This window comes from Lithobates pipiens, unplaced genomic scaffold (genome assembly GCF_037356315.1).
Source record: "Lithobates pipiens isolate NorthernLeopardFrog02 unplaced genomic scaffold, aLitPip1_a1.2 Scaffold_18, whole genome shotgun sequence".
NCBI lineage: Eukaryota > Metazoa > Chordata > Amphibia > Anura > Ranidae > Lithobates > Lithobates pipiens.
In genome coordinates, this window is record NW_027507758.1 from 537,677,885 (window position 1) to 537,704,186 (window position 26,302).

The 26,302-nt window shown below is 45.3% G+C and overlaps 1 protein-coding gene across 1 annotated transcript in view; it reads right to left on the bottom strand.

Moving 5' to 3' along the window:
* The window catches only part of NT5C1B (5'-nucleotidase, cytosolic IB), a 91,058-nt gene extending 67,798 nt beyond the window's left edge, over positions 1 to 23,260 (bottom strand). Inside the window, exons 1-3 of the mRNA XM_077488823.1 lie at positions 23,130 to 23,260; positions 22,737 to 22,995; positions 18,229 to 18,396 (exon numbers count right to left, since the gene is read on the bottom strand). Of these exons, the coding sequence (XP_077344949.1) occupies positions 18,229 to 18,396; positions 22,737 to 22,868 (300 nt within the window). The 5' untranslated portion in view covers positions 22,869 to 22,995; positions 23,130 to 23,260. The remainder of the gene's footprint in view (positions 1 to 18,228; positions 18,397 to 22,736; positions 22,996 to 23,129) is intronic.
* Between the last annotated feature and the right edge of the window lie 3,042 nt (positions 23,261 to 26,302).

Sequence of the window (26,302 nt, forward strand, 5' to 3'; positions counted from 1 at the left end):
GCTCGAATTTGCTGAACGATCGTTTTAGACATTATATCTGTAAGTGCGCATTTGTCTCTCACGTTCGATTAAAATTTACTTGGGTTTTACACTATTGTGAGTCTTATTACCTTTTATGTAAACCGGTGAGAGGGAGTGTACTTGGAGGCGAACAGGTTCCAGAGTTCGTGTTCATCCATTTGTGAAAACCCTGGACTGGGGGAATCAGTCATCCGCTCTGCTTGGTTCTCTGTAATAAGGAGCCATACACCTTCGGTATATCTGTGGTGGAGGTTGTGCACGGTTCACGTTCGTTCTGGATATTTTTGCTGTCACCATATCACCGTGGAATATTTTGAAAATAGATATTTCTTATGGACTTTATGGACACTTTGATATTTAATGTTATTAATTAATTTTTTTCACATATATTGATGTTTTACTAATTCAAGGCATTTGGTCATTTGATGTCACATTGCTTTTCTCCTTCAGTTGAATGTTCACATCACATTAGGATGATCCATTATTATTTATGGTGTCTTCACTGGCAATATTGATGTATATTTGTTATTTACATTTATATTTAATTTTATTTGCTGGCACAGTTAGGAATAACTAAGTAGTAACTTCCTAGAGTTTCTCACTTTATGATTTTTTCCGTTTATAATTATTAATTTTATTAATTTTTTATAATTTTTTTAGCGCAGCCCACTCCTTTTTTCTTCTTGTATTCAAATGTAGTATAACATTTGGGTTGCTGCTTAACTTTGTAAATTTTTTATTTAACAAGCGCGGTTTTTCCCCTTTTTTTCTAAGCCTTCAATTTTACCTCATGTTGCTACAGAAAATAATTTTCGTGACCGGGAATCTTCTTTTCTCTTCGTAAATTTTCTTTTCTTATTACATTTCTCACACGATTCTCCCATCATTGATTAGAATATCGTTCGTCTTTCAAAAAATTTCCAACATGTCCGATTCCTCAAATTTGATTTCCACCCGAAAATAAGCTGTTGCTGCAGCCCACTAATGGTGCGAAATTCATACAATTCTTAGATACGATTTTCGAAAGAAAATTCTTTCGAAATTCGAACCGTGTATGGCCGGCATAAGAGTAGGTCACCACTAGAAAAGGCAAAAGAAGCCAACAATCCAGAAGCTCCCAAAGGAGCTACACAAATACTGTATATGTCAATATTGAAAATGTTGAGGGAGATAAATTGTGATTGTGTTTTTCTTCTGTGTTTTATATACCATTTTAACACTTTTATGTCATTAATAAAATAATTGTACATGCTTTATATGTTCACAGGTGATTGCCCCTAGAAGTCACATTTTCATTTTTAGGTTCTTTGGTTTAAATATCTTACATTTGCCAGAGTTATTATTTAAGCAGAAATTCATCATGAAGCATTCCGTTTGAGCTTCTTCTATTGCTCTACATTACATTCCTACCTAGGTCTTGGTACACATAGGTCTTGGTACACACAAGCTATGTGTACTAAGACCCTTTGGATGATCCACTTCCCCTTCTAGAAATCCTGTGTTGCACTAATGTTGACATGATTACAGAAACCACTGAAAAGTGTGAACGTTATAATTACAAATTAAATCTCCTGTAAACACGTCCGTTAGGATTACAAACAGGTTCTGACAATTAGCTAAAGCAATCCTTCACCTGAAGTTTTTTTTTTCAGCAGATCTGACATTAACTAGATGGGAAACCCCCCACGTCCCGCCTGATGGAATTTACACAAGCACATCCTGTAAAATCTGTAGATGAAGCCATCTCTCAGTATACGACTTACAACATCTAAACTGACGTTTTACAGGGAAACACATAAGAAGGAATTAAAAATAATTTAAGAGAAACAAAAATGGTTGTCAGTCATTTTTTTTTAAATTGCTAGTTGGTGAATTACTGATCTAAGATGGTCAAAGAGGATAGATGCCAATGACACTTTTCTAAGTGACACGACACACCAAGGGAATTTTATTCCCCCAGATTAGCATGCATACATGTATGCTTGTACTGGACAAAAATCCCAATTCTAAAGATGGATGGAATGAATAGGGGATTAAAAAATACTTGAGGACACATTTACAGTTATGTGGTGTCTTGAATTTAACCTACCGTTAAAGCCATGGAAGCTGCCATCTTACCAAATATCTGATCTGCAGTAAGACAGACAATCAAGATATACCCTTTGAATGTCACACCATAGGTTTTATTTAATGTAACCAGAATAAACCCTACATTGTGACATTCATAGAGCGTGGCTTCATTTTTTGCCTTCCTATTTATGTTCAGTGGGATGTTCAGTTAGAAGCCAACACCTGGAGCAATGAAGCACCAGAGAATTATGCATGGAGCTTGGAGCGGTGCTATATTGCTTTGATCTGCAGTCAGCATGTTGCTGCACATGTGATCAGCTATGACACCAGATATTTGATGGCTTGACAGTTCAGTTCAGAGCTGAAATAAGCACACTAGTAACGGTAACAGAATGTAGCCATTTTGAGAAACAGTTAAAGCTGAATTCTAGGCATAAGGGATTAATTGTTTGATTCATTTGCAAGGGTTAATTGCTAGTTTTTGTCTAGGGGAGAGATGAATGGAGATATACTTACCCTGACTGGTCCCTGCACCCCCGCACTGTAGTGGTCTTGAACAGTGGACTGTTTGTGACATTATCAAGCCCAGAGCAGACTCCATAGATCGCAGGGATCAGGTAAATATAAGGCTTTCTCCTCTTCCCTGGACAAAATGATCACTTAAGCCTTGCAGTGTGGGCACTGCCCTACTGCATGGGAAAACTTTTTTTTGCCCAGATTTGGGTTTTAAATTGGTGGGTTAATTCCACTTTAATGCACATGTGATATATCACAAGTTAATGGGCATTGCATTAGGAAAGCCCATTAAAATCAATTATGATGCACCAAAATGTCCTAAAAATCAGATGTGTCACATATTTTGCATCAATGCACCATAATACACTATGGTGCATTGCAATGTGCTCCAATGCACCTCAGTGCAATGGGGTGCTATTCCAAATAAATGGCACCACACTGCGCCAATGCATGTAACATGTGCATTAATGCAGAAGTTTTCAACCTCAGTTCTCAAGAACCCCCAACAGGCCATGTGTTCAGGTTGTCTGCCACCCGGTCCAATTACCCCATCTAGACGGCAGGGATCGGGCAGCGGCTGACACCGTGCTGCGGCAGGCATCTGGTAGCGGCTCCTACGTCGTCTTCTCCTCCTCCCTCCTCTTCGCTTCCACCATGCATCTCCTCCCCTCCTCCTAGGCCTCCAATAGGATCACCTGTCCTTTCAACCAGTCAGGTGATGGGTATTGGCTTCCTGATTGGCCGGGGGGAGGATCAGTGTTGCAACCGCAAATTTTATTTTGCGCTTGTAACACCTGGGTGGGCTTGTAGTGCAATGCTCTGCGCCATGAGCCCAACGACACCAACAATGGGGCACTATTCTTCCCACTGACACCAACAATGGGGCACTATTCTTCCCAGTGACATCAATGGTGGGGCACTATTCCTCCCACTGATGCCGATGATTAGGGGCTATTACTCCAAATGATGGGGTACTATTCCTTCCACTGAACCTATTACAAGAATACAATAGTCCCTAAACTGTGACTCTTTGCTTGCAGTTAACAGGAACTTTGGAAACTATTCCTCTTGATGGAGCCCCATTCTTCCCATTGACACCAACAATCGGCACTATTCTTCCCACCGACACCAAGGACGGGGCCCTAATTCCTCCCATTGATACCAATGATGGTGCACAGTTTTTCAAACTGACATTAACGACGGGGAACTATTTCTCCCACTGATATCAATGATGGGTCACTATTCTTCCCATTGACACCAACAATGGGACACTATTCTTTCCCTTGGCACCAACAATAGGGCACTGTTCTTCCCGCTGACAATAACGATGAGGCACTTTTCCCTCTACTGACACCAATGACTGTGGACTATTACTTCAAATGATACCAATGATGGGGCACAATTCCTTTCACTGACACCAAAGATGGGCAATTATTTCTAACAGTAATCACAGCTAGGTCAGTAATTTTTTACTCCTACTGCTCACCAACCCTGGGGCATTTTTACACCCCCTGACTTCTGATGATGGGACATTTTCTACTCCCGCTGGCCACAGATTAGCCCTCCTAGGATTTGAAGGTCAGAGAACTAGCCCTGTGTTTAGAATGAACCTTCTCAACAAAAGCTCAAAATGTGTGCATATAAAAAAACAAAAAAAACAAAAAAAAACTATAGATACCCTTTAGGCCTCATGCACACAGTGCATTTTTACAGCTCTTTTTAGCAACGTCAGACTTTTTTTGCAGCTAAAAACGTCTCTCCATGTTATTCTATGTGTCCATGCACACACAGGCTTTGTGGCGCTGTAAGTGGCATAGGCCAGCCCTTTAAAATTCCACTTGCCTACTCACATTTGGCGATGGTAATTATGAGCAATGCGAGTATGAACGGGACTGTGCTGCTGTGCTGTACTGGGGATGCATCCAGTGCCCCCCCTGCCGGGCATGAGTTTGCAGTGCGGCCAGTTCCATAGGAATTCTACAGCTGCCTGGAACCCCCCCCCCCCCCACCTCCCTCCTGTCACACTTCCCACTGGCTCACAGCGTGAGCTTTGCAAGAATCTTTCCAGCCGCCTGGGACTGCCCCTCTCTACCTCCATCCCGCCACAGGAGAATGGTAAACTGACACTGTGCTGATTGAACAAGACGTTTGCCTGGTAGAAGTTTGCTGGGAGATTGAGAGGACATATGTGCTGGATTGGGGGGGGGGGTTAATTGGAGGCAAAGGTATGAACCTTACCCCCCCAATCCATTAAACCTATGCCTCCAATTCCACCCATCCCCCCATTGTATCATACCTATGCCTCCAATTCAAACCCCCCCCCCCCCATTTTATCATACCATATGATAGATTTGGGGGCAGGGGTAGAATTGGAGGCATAGGTATGATGGATTAGGTGGTAGGGGGTGGAATTGGAGGTATAGGTATGATAGATTGGGAGGAATGGCTGTGATAGACACAACGCTGGTCCAATGCTGGGATGCATTCTGTCTATCACAGGCTCCGGAGGTCACAGGTCAGGATGCGGGGCTGTGTGTGGCAGTGAGTTGAGCGAAGGCAATTCTAATGTAAGCTGTTACAGCGGGCAATCCTGGTTCTGTGATCCAGTCAGCAATCCTCTTCCTCCACTCTCTCATCCCCTGTCATGATCTGGGCTGGCATCTCTCTTCCTCTGCACAGGTGAGGCTGAAATGGTGGGCACAGGCCACACTGCAATGGTGGGCAAAGGCCATGCTGCAATGGTGGGCACAGGCCACGCTGCAATGATGGACACAAGTGAGGCTGTAATGGTGGGCACAGGTGAGGCTGCAATAGTGGGCACATGTGAGGCTGCAATAGTGGGCACAGGTGAGGCTGCAATGGTGGGTACAGGTGAGGCTGCAATGGTGGGTACAGGTGAGGCTGCAATGATGGGCACAGGTCATGTTGCAATGGTGGGGACAGGTGAGGCTGCAATGGTGGGCACTAATAAAGTTGTTGATAATATTTATTTTTGTAACTTACTTCTGCATAAATCATTTCATGAGATAATTTATGATGTCGTGTTTAGGGGCGGAATTAGGGCGGGCAGAATAGGGATTGGATGGGGCAACTGGTGGCGAGTAACCCTTATGGCCTGTTTAGTACCTCAGGAATTGAAATGTTGAGCTCTGGCATAGGCGTTTTCAAGCTGCAAAAAAACCCCAAGGCCATTGCGTTCTGAGGACCGGCGTTCCCTATGAGAGCCCATTGGTTAGAATAGAAGTTGCAGCACAAGTCGGATCATGATAATCCTGCTTTGCGGTGCAGCTTGTGTGCTGAGGATATTAAAAAGGAACCCTTAACAAAATGAAAAAGAAAATTGGCGTGGGGTTCCCCTCCAAAATCCATACTAGACCTTTACCTGAGCATGCAGCCCGGCAGGTCAGGAAAGGGGGAATAAACGTCCCCTCTCCTGGACCATACCAGGCCAAACACCCTCAACATAGGGGATGGGTGCTTTGGGGTGGGGGCTCTGTGCACCTTGTTGATGGAGACAAGAGCATCTTCCCCACAACCCTGACTGGTGGTTGTGGGGGTCTCCGGGAGGGCAGTTTATCAGAACATGGAAGCCCCCTTTAAGGAGGGGGTTCCCAGATCCTGGCTCCCCCACCCTATGTGAATGAGTAAGGGGTATATTGTACCCCTACTCATTCACCCCCAAAGAAAAAAAAAAAAAGTATGCATATTTTTGACAAAGTACTTTATTGCAGCAGCTCCAACCTTTTTCTCCCTCCTCCGAAGATGTTTTGCCCCCTCTCCGTTCTTCTCCCTCCACTGTCTTCTTCCTCTGGTTCTTCTGCTGCCTCCGGTTCTTCTTCCTCTATGTCTTCACCCGAGGCTAACTCCCACTGTTGTGTTAGGTCCGGTGTGCGCCATTACTTATATAGCCATGGGGCGTGGCCACCATATGACTTCATCAGGAGATCCCGCTCCCTTGTGACGTCACAGCCCGGGGCATTATGGGGTGGTGATGTCACAAGGGGGTGGGGTCTCCAGATGATGGTGGCCATGCCCCATGGCAATATCAGTAATGGTGCACACCAGACTTAACAAAACAGTGAGAGTTAGCGTCGGGAGAAGACACCAGAGGGAGAAAAACCAGAGGTAGCAGAAGACAGCGGAGATAGAAGACATCAGCGGAGGAGGGAGAAGAACCGGCAAGGGAAGAAGTACATTGTCGAAAAGATGTGTACGGTTTTTATTTTTGATACTTTTTTTGGGGTAAGTGAGTTGGGGTACAATATACCCCTTACTCATTCACATAGGGTGGGGGGGCCAGTATCTGGGGACCCCTCCTTAACCACTACAATACAGGGCACTTTCACCCCCTTCCTTCCCAGCCCAATTTTCAGCTTTCATCGCTCTATTGCTTTCAGTGGCAATTGCGCGGTCATGCTACACTGTAGCCAAATGAAATTGTTATCATTTTGTTCGCACAAATAGAGCTTTATTTTGGTGTTATTTATTCACGACTCCGTTTTTTTTTTTTGCGATATAAGCGCAAAAATAGCGGAAATTTGGAAAAAAAACAATATTTTCTTTTTTCTATTTGAAAAGAAATCCAATAAAATCAAATTTTGTCATAAATTTAAGCCAAAATGTATTCTGCTACATGTTTTTGGTAAAAAAAATTCCGTTAAGTGTATAATAATTGGTTTGTGTGATCACGGACATATGTACGCAAATGATCATGTACATATGTGTGCAGGTGATCACGTACATATGTGTGCAGATAATCGTTGGGACATGTGATTTTAGTGGGACATGTGTGGGGGACATGTTTTTATTATTAGGGACATGTGTTTTTATTATTTGGGGACATGTATGTTTTGGGGACATGTGTGTTTTGGGGACATATGTGGGGACTGTGTTTGTACTGTGTGGTGTGTTGTGTGTTTACACTACACTGATGATCAGTGAGTAAAAAGCTGTAAAAAGCAGCCCATACTCACTGATCATCAGCCGGCTGCAGCGTTCTGCTCTCCTCTCCTCAGCGGTGACTTCCGTGTGAGGAGAGGAGAGCCGATTGCCTAGCAACCGGCTGTTTGTTTACATCACATGACGGCCGTGATTGGACACGGCCGTCATGTGATCAGGAGGGCCAATCACAGAGCCCTCCTGCCGATCTGAGATGTGCCGTGTCCGGGTGACACGAGCACATCGGGATCGCGCGCGCGATCCCGCTACTCCTGAACTTCCTATCCTGAACGTCCTATCAGGAGTAGACGGCTCCCACCCGGCCGTATATATGCATTGGCCGGGTGGGAAGTGGTTAAAGAGGGCTTCCAGATTCCGATAAGCCGCCCACCCGCAGACCCCCACAACCACCGCCAGGGTTGTGGGGTAGAGGCCCTTATCCCCATGCCCTATGATGAGGGCGTGTGGCCTGGTATGGTCCAGGAGGGGGGAGCTCGCTCGCCCTCCCCCTTTCCTGACCTTCCAGGCTGCATGCTCAGATAAGGGTCTGGTATGGTTTTGGGGGTGGGCCCCACACCAATTTTTTTTATATCATTTTGGCGAGGGGAAACCTTCAAGATTCTCAGCGCACAAGCCGCACCGCAAGTCGGATCATCGTGATCCAACTTGTGGTGCGACTTCTATTCAAATCATAAGGAGCCACTGATTTTGAATAGAGGCAGAGAAACTCTGCTAAAAGCTAGTGTGGCTAAAACATGCATTAACGGCAATGCAAAAAGCTACTAAAATCAAGTTTTTACAGCTGCTTTTTCCAGGCGTTGGTAGTGACTTTGCAGCTCATTTTTTTCGAACAACATGTGTGGATGAGGCCTTAAAAAGGCGAATTCCAGGTATTGATATTTTTTAAGTTCGGACCAATGTAACTATGTATATATCATACCTGGCTGATGCCCCTGGAAGCTGGAAATTCATGAAGTAGACACTACTACTCCCGTGATGTCCACTTGCTTCTGGGTCCTTCACCGAGTGACTATCCTGTTGCATTTGGAACACAGGAGATCAGCCAGTTGGCACGGGCTCCATTTAGAGATTGATTTGCATTTTCTGAATACATGCAAAGCATTCTCTGATTGGAGGAGGTGGAGAGGCAGGGATGCAGAGACGTCATGCTCTACACCTCATCGGATTCGAGAACACTGTGCATTAACACAATGCAAAGCCTTTTCTGATTGGCCCATGTGAGGACTGGCTAACCTCCTGTGTTCAGAATGCAGAAGGCCAGGTGCTCAGCATGGGATCCAAAAGCAAGTGGATATTACTGGGATGAAAATGTCTTCTTCACTTATTTCCAGCTTCTAGGGCAATAATGGCGAAACTTGGCACCTCAGATGTTTTAGAACTACATTTCCCATGACGCTCCATTATCATCAGTGGAAATGTATTTCCAAAACATCTGGGGTGCTAAGGTTCGCCATCACTGTTCTAGGGACATCGACCAGGTATGGTATATACATAGTTACATTGGTCCAAGCTGGAACAATGTAACTATATATAAAATATCAGTAATCAGGGTTCTATGGCCAGCATATCGATAGCCTGGACATCTCTTGTTTTCTTGTTTTGCATTCCAGGTGACATAGACATCATAGAGCAACAAGCTGCGTACTATATATATATGAATGTCAGTTAATTCCTTATCTCTACAGACATTTCTACTTTCTCATACATAACATAGAAACTATTTCAGTACCTCTTTTACATGATGTCCTGCATTCATTTCATGTTTCCTCTTCTTCTGATATAATCATTAACCATTACCTTGACAATGATTTATATAGAAACAGCATAATGAGCAGGCTATTACATACCTATTACATGATTAGTTTTTTCCTGTCTGCCTTGCTTGAATGCACAAAGAATAAGTCTAAATGTCTCTGACACAGAGAACACGTTATCATAAAGCCCACCTTAAAGGAAACACATTTCGGGGCATATGCACCTGGAGGCTCACATGTGAATGTTTCCTCAATGTCCGGTTAAGTGCTTTAACACTTGCTTACTCTTGTGTTTGGGGGGCTTAGCCACAAGTTTTTACTGCCCCTGTTTCATCACATATGGCGACCCATCACATTTGGCTACCCGCTCGACTGCACATGCACGCCGCCGCCATATGCATTCCAACACTGTGGTGATCTGCACTTGTGCAGAATTTTGTGGCCACACCACTGAGTCCAGGTTCAAGCCCCACCATCCAAGTGGACATAGAGTTAGATTATAATTATGCCTAGCGAAGCAAGGCCGTGCCTGAAGCGAGCCTGCTAGTGGCCCTGTGGCACAGTGGTTTTACAACAGTGTTGGAACGCATATGGCGGCGTCACGCATGTGCAGTCCAGCGGGTAGCCAAATGTGATGGGTTCGCAATATGTGACGAAACACCCCTTTAACTACTTCCCATTATGCGGCAATGGCAGTGGAGGAGGAGTACATATTCCCACAATGCTTTGCATCATGGTGCAGCAAAAATTTGCCTTGCTGTTGCATTCATCATTCATTCAGCCCTTTCAACTGAATAGGGACACCTTGCAGGATGTCAGTGCAGGGTTTAGGGGTTAAAGACTGTGAGGAGGTGATACAACACCTATTCACCACGTTTAGATTGCTCCTAGAGACTAGCCCTTAGCATTCTGCCCCTTAAAAAGTATGTAAAGCTAAAAACTGTTATTTTAGATACAGTAGGGGGCAGGAGTCTCCAAACTTTCTAAACAAAGAGCCATTTTGCTGTCCTTCAGACTTTAAGGGTGTCAGACTGTAGCCAGTGTGAGGAGAAAATTACCTCTCGTCCAGTGGAAGTAAACAATGCTCTATCTTTGGCATCAGTTAAAAAAATAGTACCTCATTATTGGTGTCAGTGGGAGAAAGTATGCCCCATCCTTGGTGTCAACTTGGGGTTAACGCCTGTCCATTTTCATCCGGTTCCATCCCATCCAATCCACCAGACGGATGGAAAATAGAGTCACCATCCATCTGGATTTCACAGACAGGATCGGATAGCAGCGGGTATCAGTGGACATGTCACCATTGACATCCACCGCCCAATAGGGCTGAATGGAGCATCCAATCAGGTCCACCTGAAAACTGACTGGTGGACATGATCAGATAGCTTGTGTGAAAGGGGCCTCAGGGGCAGATCTGATCGGAGACTGCATTAAGCCTTATTGGGTGGCAAATGTCAGTGGTGACATGTCCGCTGACACCCGGTGCTATCCGATCCAATCCTGTCTGCCAAATCCACATGGGTGGTGGTCCTATTTCCCATCTGTCTGGCGGATCAGATCGGATGAAAATGGGCAGGCGCTCCGTTTTCTTTCGATCTCCCCATAGAGAAGAGTGGGGCTCTGACGGGTCCATCTCAGGTCAGTGGAGACGGACCTGTCATCCATCTGATCAGCGGGGATCAGCGGAGCGATCCCCACAGAGCAAGCAGAGTCCATCAAACATATCAACCCTGTGTAGGAGGAGCCTTAATCTGCCCCATAGTGTCCTTTGTGTCATCATTTTGTCACATTTTTTAAAGGAAAGAAGAATCTGAAAAGTTCAACATTAGACTTAACCTTCTCTTTTTTAAGAAAGATTTTCTTTTATGTGGATAGCGTGGGGAAGGGCTGAAACCTCTGTCAGGTTTATACTGTGAATAAGAAAGTTTTAGAGCTCATCAGGTTTATACTGTTATGCCGCGTACACACGAGCGGATTTTCCATCGAAAAAATCTTGGATGTTTTTTCAGACGGAATTCCGCTCAAGCTTGGCTTGCATACACACGGTCACACAAAACTTCACCAACCTTTTGATGGTCAAGAACGTGGTGACGTACAACATTACGACGAGCCGAAAAAATTAAGTTCAATGCTTCCGAGCATGCGTCGAATTGTTTCCGAGCATGCATAGGAATTTTGCACTTCGGAATTGCTACAGACGATCGGAAATTCCGATCTAAACTTTTTCTGATGGAAAAATTGAGAACCTGCTTTCAGTCTTTTGTTGGCGGGAATTTGGCATTTTCCAACCAAAAGCTCACATCAGGCTTTTGCTGGCCAAATTTCCGATCGTGTGTACGCAGCATAAGAAAGCATTATCATGTGACAAAGCATATCATTTTTGTCAGGTTTATATTGCGAGTAAAAAAAAGCATCAGAACCTCTGTCAGGTTTATACTATCATGCCTCCACTCCCCTTGCTTCCTGACTTGGAGACCACACAGAAGTTAGGGGCTTTTTTTTTTATAATGCAATAAAAGCTAAAACTTCCCTAGCCTATGAATAGAGTGCCCTATTGCTGCCTGTAGGGTTTTGCTTACTTCCTGTTTTGGTGACCACAGAGAAAGTGAAGGAAAATATCCCACATATATATGCATGTAGCCATGCCTCGTAGGGGTTGCTGAATTTAGTGGTTCAACTACCACCCTGCCCAGCCAGACATACATTTTCTCAGTCACTCAGAGGCATAGAACAATCCATAGCTTTGTTTTGTTTAGTAGAAACATTCAATGCAAACTAGCTTGGAACTTCTATATACACACCAGTATATACACTCCAATCTACTCTCCAGCACAAACACTTGCTGCACACCGTTTATCCTCCAGCACTTCCCTTGAAGCAGACTGTTACTCCTGCAGACTAGCTAGCACCGCGTGGGTAGACCTGACACTGCTTCAGCCAGGCCTCAATGAGCTGCCTTTTGCAGGCAGGGACCTCGAGCCCCTGTGGTGTAGAAATACTTCAGGTGCTAGCTATCCTCTATTTAGCTACCACTCCCAGATAGCTCTCTTCATGTCCTGTCAGCCTGGCTGCAATGACCTCTCTCCACTTCCCTTCGCACAGTCCACTCTTCTGGTTCTGCACCCATCTCAAACCATAATCTCTGTTCTCTCAGGCGTGCCATCTCCCAATCTCATCACTCCTCCTGGACGCACCCGAGCCCCAGGCCAGGGTCACCCCCCCAGACTAGGGAGCTCCCCGTGGGCCCTGGCAGCCTCCACACTCTCTCTCTCCAGCTCTTCCACCCGACAACTCCTCCCCAGCAGGACTGACCCCCAGATATTTAAGGAGGCCTGCCCCCTGCCAATCCAGATTGGGGATTGGTCAGTGCTCCCTAAAACATCCCAGGCAGCTCCACTCCTCCAGTCCTCCTCTCCTTCCAGATCTTTCAAACAAGCTCTAGCACATTGTAATATATTGCATTATGTTGAGTTGAACTATTTCATGATATATTACAATGTGGTAATAGAAATAATGTGGTTTGATAATCCTGACACCATATCTTGCATGGTGTGGGAATTTTTATTTGCTAAACCAAATCATGGTGAGACTACATTTCCCCCCCCCTCATTTTTTGGGGGGGAAGTTGGGTGTCCCCGAATGGCAGTTTGGAAATGTGGTCACCCTACAGGAAGCTGCAGAGGCAGAGCCATCATGGTTGATAACTGTGTACACCTTCCCATAATCCTGCTAGGCTCATGTCAGGTTAGTGATCCTGTCAACAGAGGCAATTTATCAGCAACAGGATTGCCAAGTAGAATGATAATCTGCTTTCATGCTTTCAAGGTGTGTCTTCCTCACTGTCCAAAATGCTGCAGATTCTTACTCGCCAGTGATGGAGCAGTAGTAGAACAACAACACGCAAAAAGCACTGCAGAAATGACCAAAAGCAAACTGCATAGATCCGAACTGAGCCACGATCAGATTTTTGGACAACCGTTCGTCCATTTTTTGTTACATGCTATTCTCATGTCGAAAGTGAAGAGGTTACTAACCATATGAAAATTCTCCTACAACAGAATACAACTTCAGAAGTGAAGTAATGTGTTGAATTGTTTTCCATTAATTCTTTCATTTCTGAGCATGCCTAGTCTTGTTCTTACAATTTTTTTCGTACGAAAATCCGTACTAATTAAACGAAAATCAGATGTTAATTTCACGTATGACAAAAATGTTATAGTCTGCACATCCAACTTTTGTTGGACGGAAAACCGAAATTGACTGTCAAAAGCACCATACCAACCATCCGAAAATCGTCAGATCGTTCGCTAGACTCAATGTTTCCTTCCAATTTATGCATCGTGTGTACGGGCTTTAAGGCCTCATGCGCACTGGATGTTTTTGTACGTTTTTACAGCTACTGTTTTGGCTTCAGATGTTTTTTTCTACAGTCAATAAACTCTCCAGCATGTTATCCTATGTATCCATGCACACATAGGGATTGATTTACTAAAGGTAAATCCACTTTGCACTACAAGTGTGCTTTAGATCTGAGGGGAAGATCTGAAATGAGGGGAAGCTCTGCTGATTTTATCATCCAATCATGTACAAGCAAAAATGCTGTTTTTTTTATTTTCCTTGCATGTCCCCCTCAGGTCTACAACGACTGCACTTCCAATTGCACTTGTAGTGCAAAGTGAATTTGCCTTTAGTAAATAACCTCCATAGGCTTTTATCAACAGTTTTTGGCTGTAAAAAAAAAAAAAAAACTACTGGGTTCTGAGGAGTTTTTCAGCTGTAAAAATGCTCTAACGTCAAAAAACCCGTACAAACGCAGATAAACACTCAAAAATGGCTCACCAGCATTTTTTAACGTTTTTGATCCCATTGAAAAAAAACAAAAAAATCCCAGTAAAAAACGCTTGCTAAAAGGCTTAAAGACATTGAAAAAGCCACTGGCGCTTTTATAACGTTATTATAACGTCCAATGTGCACGAGGCCTAAGAGTACATGCACACAAACATTTTCAGGCACATATATCCTCCAGCGTAAAATTCCCTGTGGTTTATCGCATTGGGGAGCCCCATGTGCATATGACAAATTCTTCAAACGGGACACTATGGCGTTCAGGAAATCCACCATAGGTGTATGCATGGATGAACCGCGAAGCAAAAGAGCAACAGCGTTTACGCAAGCTAAAGCTTGTACAGCCATTCACTTCCATGGCTGGATGTATTTGACATCTGCAACACCCTGGGCGTGGGAAAACGCTGAGATTTTTATACTAAAGCACATTTCAGCCTGCAAATAAACTGCGCCTGCAGCAAAACGGTACCCACCCAAATGCAAAGTGGGAATCACACCATTAAAATTCATTACTTGCTTTTATATGTGCAGAAATATGCTACAAACACACATATGGGCCCATTTGCATGAGCTTTGCCGTCTGTGGTGGAGTTCTTTCCAGAAAGCGTCTCACAGATGTGAGGTGGCCTTATGTCACCTCCTCACTGCCTAATTTAAATGCTAAAAACCTGTACCACTTTGCAGCAACCGTGTGCATTGCACGCAGTTATGTGGCCGCCCCTCCCCTCGGGTGAATGGGTTGCATTCAGTGGATGGTATTGCCTTCCCAACAAGACGGGGTAGAGGGGGATCATTTTTGCCGTTCCCAACCCTAAGGCTCGGTTCACACAGGGGCGACTTGTCCAGGCGACTTCGCCGCCTGACAAGTCACGCTCCGTTCTGTACTATGGAACCGTTCTAATAGGAGCGACTCAAGTCGCTCTGACTTAGAAAAAAGGTTCCTGTACTACTTTGGGGCGACTTCAGGTGACTTGCATTGACTTCTATACAGAAGTCGTTTTGCAAGTCACCGTTGATCGTGTGCAGGTCGCGGTGCTGCAAGTCGTGCCGCCCCTGTGTGAACCGAGCCATAGAGTATACACAGCCTGTATCACTGCCAGTGTAAATGAGGGAAAAAAACACCCCTCTTCTACTTATTGTCACCTAATCAAACCTGACGGGGGTTAACCACATATACAATGCGTAGGATGTAAACACACCTGTCTAACAGCCTGATTACAGTAGCTGGGATTTGGTGGAGTCATTCACTTACTATCCCCTCCCTCCCTTACTGCCTGCAGCCAGTGTGTGAGTCATGTCCGCAGCGGAGCTGGAATGTGGTCTGGATGGGGATGGTGAGATAGGATAGGCCTGAAGCCTCACTGTCACACTGCTATGTATGGCATGTCAGCTCTGCTGCCCAGGAGGAATGTTAAGTGTAGGGGGTGCCTTCAGGCCTGCTGCTTGTCATTACAGGAGCTCAGAAAAACACAAATGAGGTTAGGAGGATGTCACTGATAGAGGTATACAAATTAAATATGAAGTACACGTAGGGTTGCCACTTTTTCTTCAAGCCAGACCCGAACACTTTGTTGTACTAGGAAGACCTGGGACACCATGGGACGTAGTAATATGGCACAGCAAAGAGTGGGTGTGGCCCAACTAGGGTTGCCACCTTTTCTTCAAGTCAAACCCGAACACTTTAGCGGCGCACAGCAATCTTTTTTTTATAGTATGAACTATACATATATTTTGCTACTAAATAACATTTCTAATCATATGAAGTTAATAACAAGAATTCCCCTTTACATCAGAGTCCACAGAGTTCCCCCTTTACATCTGAACTTGCAGAGTTCCCTTTCACTGTAAGGGGGGACTCTCCAGACTCTGATGTAAGGGAGAACTCTGGGGACTCTAACATAAGGGATGCTCTGGGAACCCTCATCTAAGGGGGGACACTGAGAACTTTGATGTACAGAGAGGACTCTGATGTAAGGGGAAAGACTGTGGCCTCTGGTGTAAAGGGGAACTCTGATATAAGGGGTGCTCTAAGAACCCTGATTTGCCTTCGTGTACTTACTCAGAGGCAAGAGAGTGAAGGGGAGAGACTTCAGTCACAGATGGATGGATGGTGAGATGGATGGTGAGCTCACTCACCTCTTGACAGTCAGCGCCTCTCATCCAGTTGGATCTGAGGCTGCTGGACTTCAAATATCTGTCCCAAATTTCCCTTTTCTGAGGCACAGTGCCAGGGATTGAAATGTGGGCAGACAAAGAGGGGTAGGGGTAGGGGGGAAAGGTGCAGATCAAGCCCTCTCTCCTCTCCTGTCTGTATGTGTTTGGGGGGGCCGTTGTTAGTGTTGGCTTTGGGGATTGTGAAAGAGAGTAACAGACACTCTCAGCTTAGACAACTGCAGCCAGCAACCCTGCTGGGAAGCCATAAACCAGTCTAAATAATGTGTCCGGGTTGCAGACAGTCTGAAACCCGGACACATGATTCCAAACCCGAACTGTCCGGGTGAATCCTGGACAGGTGGCAACTCTAGGCCCAACTGCGGTAACAGATGTTAACAGATATGTGTGTGACTATCTCAGTTACTAAGGGAGCCACAGTCTGGTCTGAATGATGTGTCTGGGTTTCAGGAAGACTAAAATAGACATATGACTCAAAATCCGGACTGTCCAGGTAAATTCAGGTCAGGAGGCGACTCTAGGTGTCATCCCCCTCCTCATAATACAGAGGTCAGTGTCAACCCCCCTTCTTCATAATACAGAGGTGAGTGTAAAACCCCCTCTTCATAATACAGAGGTCAGTGTCACCCCCCTTCTTCATAATACAGAGGTCAGTGTCAACCCCCCCCCCCCCTTCTTTATAATACAGAGGTCAGTGTCACCCCTCTCCCCCCCCCTCTTATTTTTTTAGCGCACCATTTTTGTTATTATTATTACTGATAGAGGTATATTATGCTCTATAACATGGACACTAAAGCGGCGAAAGATGGATGGAACTTGGGCCAGTTCAGCAAGCACCAGCCACATTTCGATCTGTCTGTGGGCAGCCTGTCTGATTTTTTTGCCCAATGATTGACAGCGGCTATAGCTACCCAGCAGTGACTGTTGTACTCTACAGGTAGGGAGTGCTCCCCGTCGTCAGGACACAGGTAGCACTGCAGGAGTGATTCCCCCATCAACACGGACTGTGTTGATGGGGAAATCTAACAATCTTCTTTCAAAGCCGTGGTTTTGTGTTGAGTTGTTCCTTTAGTAAGACAAATAGGAGTCAGCAAAGTGTAGTAATCTATAGCAACCAATCAAAACCTTAATTTTTGTCTAAATACACAAAACCTGGTTGGCTGCTGTGGTTAATGGCCCATCAGCCCCAGTTCACACATATGCAATGTGGGAACCAGTGCAATTCCAGTGCCGATTCCCGCATCGCATCTCCCTCAAAGGCAGTTCACGTTGCCCTCTGCGAACCACTGCGGGTGTCAATACAAAGTTAATGACACCCGCAGATCGGTTCACAGATCGCAGTGCAAACTGTGAATTTGGACAGGAATTGGATCGCATGGGTGTGAACACCCATGCGATCCAATTCCAGTGAGGGGGGAAAAAAAGAGGTTCCTGCACCTCTTTTGTGCAAATCCAATGCAAGTTCAGCCATACAACTGTATTGTTGAATTTGCATTGCACAGACATCGCATGCGATCAGCACAGCAATGCGATGTCTGTGTTCCCATATGTTCCCATATGTGTGAACCCAGGCTCACTGCTAGGCCCTAAGGGCTCATTTACACCAGCTTGCATGTGGTGCAGCAACAGGTGATGCTTTGTGTTGCTCCAACAACACAAGATACTGTTAACTCTTTTTTTCAAAGTTTATGGCAGTGTCACTTTATTCAACCTATGCACTGCGGCGAGGTGCGATGCGTTATGGTAATCTCTGCTGGGTAAAGCATGGCAAATGCACCGCAACCCACCTCAATGACTCACTGTGCCTCCATACAGATCAACACAGCTGAACAGATGTGAATGAGCCCCGATTTTATAATAACATATCAAGCAGTCAGGTAACCCAGCCTACCTTTACAAAAGGGAATGCAGGACCCGGCTTGAGAGGTTCTTCTTCGTGTTCCTGTTGATAGAGGACATATTTCTCTACACCTTCATCCTCATACATCTTCCTCTCCTCCACCATGTTGAACAGGACCCGGGATGACACTGCGATAGTTATTGCATTCTGCGGCTTGGGCTGAAAGAGCAGATAAATGACAATAAGCATTGGGTTTAAAAAATAGCATTGTGCAAAGTGTAATGAGGTGGCAACCTGCAGGGCTGGAAAAACCAGCAAACCGGTCACAATGGCGTTTCACTAAAGATTTTACTTTAGTCATACTTGTTGGCAGTAGATGCATGTAAGGCTTTGTTCACATGAGTGTACCTCCATGAGAGGAGCTTGTTTGGCTGCACGGGAAGCCCAGGTGTTCCATGCATTCATGTTTACGAAGTCCCATTCATATCTATGGGGACACCCCTGCTGCTCCCAATCTGATATCTGTGTGGGTGCGTGTCCTCGACAGTGTGATTTCAAGGACACGCATCTGGACCCACGTGGATGTCAAATTGGGATCAGGGCTGTGTCTGTGCAGCCACTGAGTTCCAATAGATATAAATGGGACTGCCTGAACACGGATGCATGGAACATTTGTGCATCCCATGCAGGCAAACAAGGCCCTCACAATGGGGGACAGATCACTAAGACCCCTTTCACACCACACCACCCATAGCGTGGGCGGTAAAATGCCGCTATTTTTAGCTGTGTTTTACCGCTGGATTTGCGGCGCATTTCAGCCTCTAGCGGGACGCTTTTATCCCCCGCTAGTGGCCGAGAAAGGGTTAAAACCGCTGGCAATACGGCGCAATATGGCGCAATAGCGGCGTTTTGCCGGCAGTATTACAGTGCTGCCCCATTGATTTCAATGAGGAGCATTGGTGGAGGAGCGGTAAGCACACTGCTCCTTCACCGCTCCAAAGAAGCTGCTGACAGGACTTTTCCCTGACATCCTGCCAGCGCACCGCTGTAGTGTGAAAGCCCTCGGTCTGTCACACTACAGACAATGGTGCAGCTTTTTTAGGGCGGATTGCAGGCGCTATTTCTAACGCTATAGTGTGAAAGGGGTCTAAAGCCGACTTGTCTTTCCATGACCGATCACCCTGCAGGAACTGGTTAAAACAAAGATCTGCCTGTATCTGTCCAACAATGCTGCTGGCAGTATAAACTACACAATGCTTTCTGATTGGCTACTGCAGATTTCCTAAATAGCTTGTGTGTTTGTGTAAAAAACAAAACAAAAACCTGGCATTAAGAGGCGGTTCACACTGCGACGACTTGTCAGGCGACTTAGCCGCCTGACAAGTCGCGCCCCGTTCTGTAAAATGGAACTGTTCTATTCACAGGTCGCTCCGACTTAGAAAAAGGTTCCTGTACGACTTTGGGGACGACTTGAGGCGACTTGCATTGACTTCTATACAGAAGTAATTTTGCAAGTCATCGCAGCGGTCCCGTCCATGTCGCCTGAGGCAGTTGCGCTGCAAGTTGTGCTGCCTCAGTGTGAACCGGACCTAAGAGAGCTAAATGTAGTTAGATGGAACTTCCTTACTGTAGGTCATGTCATACAAAGACTGAATGCATATATGGCATACATGACAATAAGCTTACCCAATAATAGGGAACATAGATTCCCTATTTCACATGCTCCTATGCAATGTTCACTGTGCACTACAGAAGAGCTTTGTTGGTTCCTAGTCCCGCCCCCTCCTCAGCTATACATGGGAATACACGAAGACAGATTTAGGTGCTTACACTAGCTGTGCTTAAAGTTGTTGTAAACCCTTACAAACCACTTTGACCTACAGGTAAGAATAGATTAAGGCTTACCTGTAGGTCCAAGAAATATCTCCTAAACCTATATGGTTTAGGAGATATTTACTCAAAGACAGCCACCGCTGTCTACGGTGCATGCGCCGTAGACAGCGGCGCGCTGGCGCACTGGGCAGGCCGCAGATTGCAGCGATATGCCGCGAGTCACTTCACACCAGACACAGTTTCTTTCAGTTCCGTGCTCTTTTTTTCTGCACTAAAAATGCATGCACAGTGTTTTTTATGTATTCCAATGGCTCTAGTTCACACCATGCAGTCAGTTTCTAGTCAGTTTTTCTGCACTGTATTGGTGCTGAAAAAACGTAACTGCACGGAACTGCATCTAGTGTGAACTGGCCCCAAATCTGAAATCAAGGTATGGACTTTTTTAGCATTTTTAAATTGGTCCAGCTTGGACCAATTTAAGTGTACATATTCTACACCCAACCAATACGCGTAGACGCGGAGAATCACTGTAGTAGTTGCTGATACTACAGTAACCCTTGCTGTCACCTGGGCTCTGTGCGAGGTGGAAGCCCTGCTGCATAGTAACCACTGGGGGGGCATCGACTCACTTGGCACAAGCGTCATTCAGAAAACGCCTTGCATTTTTCTCAATAAATGCAAAGCTTTCTCTGAGTGGATGAGGTGGAGCAGTGACTTCACAATATCCACCTCATCCAATCGGAGAACGGCATGTATTTATTGAGAAAAATATAAGGCGAGCTGCTGAAAGCCTGAGCCGGCCACTCATGCCCCCTCCACAGCCCAGTGCTCCAATGAGGGGGGCAGAGCAGAGACTGAAAGTCACCAGCTCTCTGCTCAGGGAGCCCTGAGAATTGAGCAATCAGCAGTGTTTAATCACTTGGTTCTTAGGACCGATGGTGGACAGATGCAGCATCCACCTAGGTAAGTATGATTCCCATACTTCTCTTTTAAATAATTTTAATTAACCTTTAGTCTCTTTTCTGTCTGTGGGTAGGACACAGCCCATTCATTTCAATGTGCTTCCCTACCTGCAGAAACCTTGGGGAAACAAGTCCCAAACCCTTTTTGTAAAATCGCACCGCACAGAACTGCGTAGTGCTATGGCACCATGGGCTTTTGCAGGCATACTGTTGATGCGTGGGGGTTCCATTAGGAAATAATGGCACTCCTGCGTGTCTGCTATAAAGCAGCACATTTGTCGTGCTTGTTGGGAGCGTGCACGATTGCTCACGCACTCCCATCATGCAATAGTGTGAACCTAAGTGGAGCAGCCATAATGGAATGGAATACTGGACCTAATGAACACTGCACCGGGACACACAGATAAACCGAGGGACGGTGCTATATTAAAGTATATCTGAAGCCAACAATTTTCTTTTAATTGTGTGTAAAGTGTTAAAATGCTTGCAAGTCTAGGTTCACATTGGTCTGATTTGGCATGCGATTTGACATCTCAAATGTCAAATCGCATGCCAAATCGGCGGCTATTGCCAGCAATGGCACCATCCAAACCGGTGTGGCGCCACACCGATTCCCTGTACTACTTTTGGCTACTTCAGGGGACGATTTGTATAGACATCATCTATGCAGGAACCCACACAGATGTCTCTGAAATCGCTTCCAAAGTCGTACTGACAAACGGGTATGAAATCATGTGAGTTCACGTATGATTTCTAACCTGCAGTCGGTGTGAACATAGGCCAGGGATATGCAATTAGCGGGCCTCCAGTTGTTGCAAAAATACAAGTCCCATCATGCCTCTGCGTCTGGGTGTCATGCTTGTGGCTGTCAGAGTCTTGCTATGCCTCATGGCACTTGTAGTTCTGCAGCAGCTGGAGGTCCGCTAATTGCATATCCCTGACCTAGGCTAAAGGTTTGTTTTTCCCTGTCTCCCATTAGGGAGATTACCCTTTAACTACCTGTCCCATAGATACTACAGGAAGTGAAAGGAGATCTTTTTAAAGGGAGGCGATTCCTCCCTTGTCCCCATTAGGTCTAGTTTACACTTGCGTTTTGGGGTGGTAAAACTAGGCATAAAGTCACTTTTTTTTACCACCCCTCAATTTGACTCCTATTAAATTAAGCTGTAGCAGCCATACAGGGATATACACATGTTGCAGCAGCAGATCGCTTTTAACAGACAATGCAAGTGTAATTGAGCCAATGTTCCTGTTCTGGTGATAGAATTTCCATAACTTTCATTTCCTGTGACAACAATCACAACACAGATAGGGAATGAAAACAGACATTCTGGTGTATTTCCCTGCCTGGGTGTCACCCACGGAAATCAATGGCTGTATGCAGGTATACATCAGTACTTGCACAATCGCAGGGACATTCGACCCTGGACATATAGGGGGAGATTTACTAAAATTGGAGCACTCAGAATCAAATGCAGCTGTGCAAGTTAGCCAATCAGCTTCTAACTTCAGCTTGTTCAGTTTAGCTTTGGCATTAAAAACTAGAAGCTGATTGGTTGCTATGCAGGGCTGCACCGAATTTTGCTTGCTCCAGTTTTAGTAAATAACCCCCATAGTTTTAACTTTAAATACACATGAACTACATTGCTGTCTAAGCTAAGGACTGATAGGCCTCATCCTCTTATTGGTCCTGATTGCAACGTCTACCTTTTTCTCTTTGGAGACAGGTTATCTTTAATGTGCGTTTTAAGTTTCTGTACGTACCAGTTTGGGCTTTTTCTTGGAGGCGACGCTGTCATAAAACGCCTTGGCCGCGCTGCTGTCCGGCGGGCCCAACGACTCCGTCTTGGGTGGCTGAGTTGTGTCTGCGGCAGGATTTTCTTTAGTCGCGCTCATGGCGTTTCACTGTCTTCGCAGCTTTCGGATGTCTCGTTCGCTGTTTCTGAAGCGAAGTTTCGCTGTTGCCGACGAGCAGAGGGGGCCCAGTTTCTGTGACGACGTGCGCTGCGCCTGTGTTCAGACCCTGCAAGAGGTAAAGCAAAAGTTTCAGGAGCTGCTATAGATACAATGAGATGCTGCAGAAGTGTGACACTTCCGCATCAGACGTATACAACAGGCAGGAGGGAGATGAGCCAACACCCTCTGCTCATGACTCACCAAGGTGGGGGGGAGTGATCTGTACAAGGCATCTGCCGGAGGAATGGAGAAAGTAATGGCGACCTCTGAGCAGCCAATGATCTAGACGTAGTAAAGAGAATGGGAGGAGGAGGAGGAGAAGGAGAGGAGGAGGAGAGGAGGTTGCAGGCTGTATCCACCCTTCCCATTAGAACTACAAACTCCCCACACTACTCACTGCTACTACACAGCTCTGCAACTCACATCCTGTGCAAGGGGCTTATGTCAAAGAGCTGCTGACACATTGTAAACATCAAAAGTAACCGATATACTGCACTTGCAACATTTTGAAATCATTTTATACTGCCACTAAATCACATATTTTTCAGTGCGTTTTTGTAGCTCATTTATGTGCCTTTTTTTCACGCATTTTTGTTTTTGACAATGACTAGAAGAATCTGCTGTGACATCATTGTTTTTTTTGCCAATTCCTTTAATTTCTTTATTTAAAATAAAAAAGTGTCCCACGATGCATATCTTTTTTTTTAAACAATAAGCTTTTATTGATGAGGTACAATCATACTAACATTTGTAGAGAAATATTATATATATATATATATATATATATATATATATATATATACATATATATATATATATATATATATATAGATATTATATATATATATATATTATATATATACAGGAGCGGACTGACAACTCGTGGGGCCCCCAGGCAATCAGAGTTTATGGGGCCACACAGTATACACACACAGTATACACATACATGTACACACAGTATACACAGACATCTTTCTATTGGCTGAGAAGGTACTGGAGAGGTGGGGCAGCTATAATCTCAGGATTTTTAGACCAAAAGGATGTCGGTAAGGGACATTTCAGAGACATGTAAAAAAAAAAAACACAGATTTTTACATACTGTCCCTGGTTTTACTGAGGCTGGCAATCCTGATGGGGCCCCCGGGCAGTGCCCAAGTGGCCAAATGGTCAGGCCACCCCTGTGTATATATATATCATTGAATTCAGTGGTAGAGTATTTTACTAGTAAAACCAACAAAATGGCTTTGTCACCAATCGGTCCAGTGATAATTTATTTAGAAATACTCTGAATTGTATAGAAAAATCTACTATTTAATTTGAGAAGAATGACATTTATTTGTGGGCCTCCGAGGAGTGCCCTTAGAGATAAGTATAGTAACAGAAATAAAAGGAAAATAAAAAAAGGAAGGATAAGTAAAAATGGGAGAAAGATATTAAGGCCTCTTTCACACGGGGCGGATCAGTAATGATCCGCCCCGTGATGATCCGCTCGCTCAGCGGGGATCGCTCCGTTGTCCCCGCTGAGCCGGCTGCGGACAGGGCGGTCTCCGCACACTGTGCAGGGACCGCCCTGTCAGCTCTCCGCTCTCCTCTATGGGGATCGGATGAGCACGGACCGTCTGTCCGTGTTCACCCGATCCGCTCTGCAGACGGATAGAAAAATAGGATTTTCCTCCGTCTGCAGAATCGGACAGTTGCGGAGGCGGACAATAGCGGGTGTCTGCGGATGCTCATCCGCAGACACCCGCTATCCCATAGGGATGAATGTATGGCCCGTATTTCATCCGCAAACGGATGGATGAAATACGGACATACCATCCGCATGTGTGAAAGGGGCCTAACTATTCACATTGTTGCAGGCAGCATAAAAAACAAAACAAAAACAAAAAAAAAAAAACATTTTTTCATGCGAACCCACTGAAGTCTATAGAAGAGTTTTTCAACCTTTTTTTCACTCTAAATAAACGGAGCTAAAATTGCACCGCATACGAATGCACAGTGCGTCCCTGTGTGGGTATGGTGTAAACGGACTCTAATGCCGCATACACAAGATCGGACTTTCCGACGGGAAATGTTGGATGTGAGCTTGTTGGCAGAAAGTCCGCCAACAAATGTTGGCTGGCAGGTCCTCAAATTTTCCACCAACAAAACTTTGCTGTCGGACTTTCTGATCGTGTGTAAACAAGTCCGATGCATAAAAGTCCACACATGCTTGCAATCAAGTATGAGCCGGAAGAATTCGGTCTTCTAAGACTAGCATTCATAATGGAGATATCACATGACTATAGAACTTCCTTTTTATCAGCTCGCCGTACGACTTGCACGTCTCTACGTTTGTGCGTGTGTATGCAAGACAAGTTTGAGCCAACAACCTTCGAACAAAATTCCATGGTTTTGTTGGCGGAAAGTCCGAACGGGGCATAAGCATACATCCCAAGTTTTTGAGATGGGAATGAGGGACACCTATCAGCAAAAGCATGCTGGCATAGAACACACCCCTTGGAATTTACAAATGCAGCAATTTAGACAATCAGATGAAAGGTTTAGCACTGGAAAACACTTTTTGATAGATAAAAAGTGCATTTTATATACAAGTATATAGATCAGAACAAAATGAGGGACAAATGAGGAGGAATGAGGGACAGAGGGACATTGCTCCAAATCAGGAACAGTACCTTGAAATCAGGGACAGTTGGGAGCTATGGGCATAAGACCCCTTTCATACTGGGGCAGCCCATTCGTTAGCTGTAAAACGCCGCTCAGCCGCATTTCGGACGTCAGCGGGACGCTTTTAACCCCAAAGAAGGGGTTAAAAACGCCCGTGTTTCTGCTCTTCTGAATCGCTTTCAGGTGCTTTGGAATCGCTGCCCATTCGCTGGGCAGGGAATTTTGGGAGCACTAAGGCCACTTTCACACTGAGGTGTTTAACAGGCATTTTTGTGCGAAAAATAGCACCTGAAAAGCACCTGTAAACAGCCTCTTCTGCAGTGTAAAAGCTTGTGTGCTTCCACACTGGGGCAGTGCGCTTGCAGGACAGGAAAAAAAGTCCTGCAAGCAGCATCTTTGGGGCGGTGCAGGAGTGATGTATACAGCACCCCTAAACCTCCCCTGCCATTGAAATCAATGGGCAGCGCTGCCGATGCGCCTGCAAAGCTTTGTGGGCGCTCTTAACTCCTTTTCGGCCGCTAGTGGGGGTTAAAAGCGCCCTGCTAGTGGCCTAAAAACCAACGCTAAAACTCCAGTAAACGCGAAAGTGGCCTAAATACAGCACCCCCAAACACCCCAAAGATGCTGCTTGCAGAACTTTTCCTAACGTCCCGCAAGCGCACCACCCCAGTGTGATAAGTCACACTGAAATGAATGGGAGGCTGTTT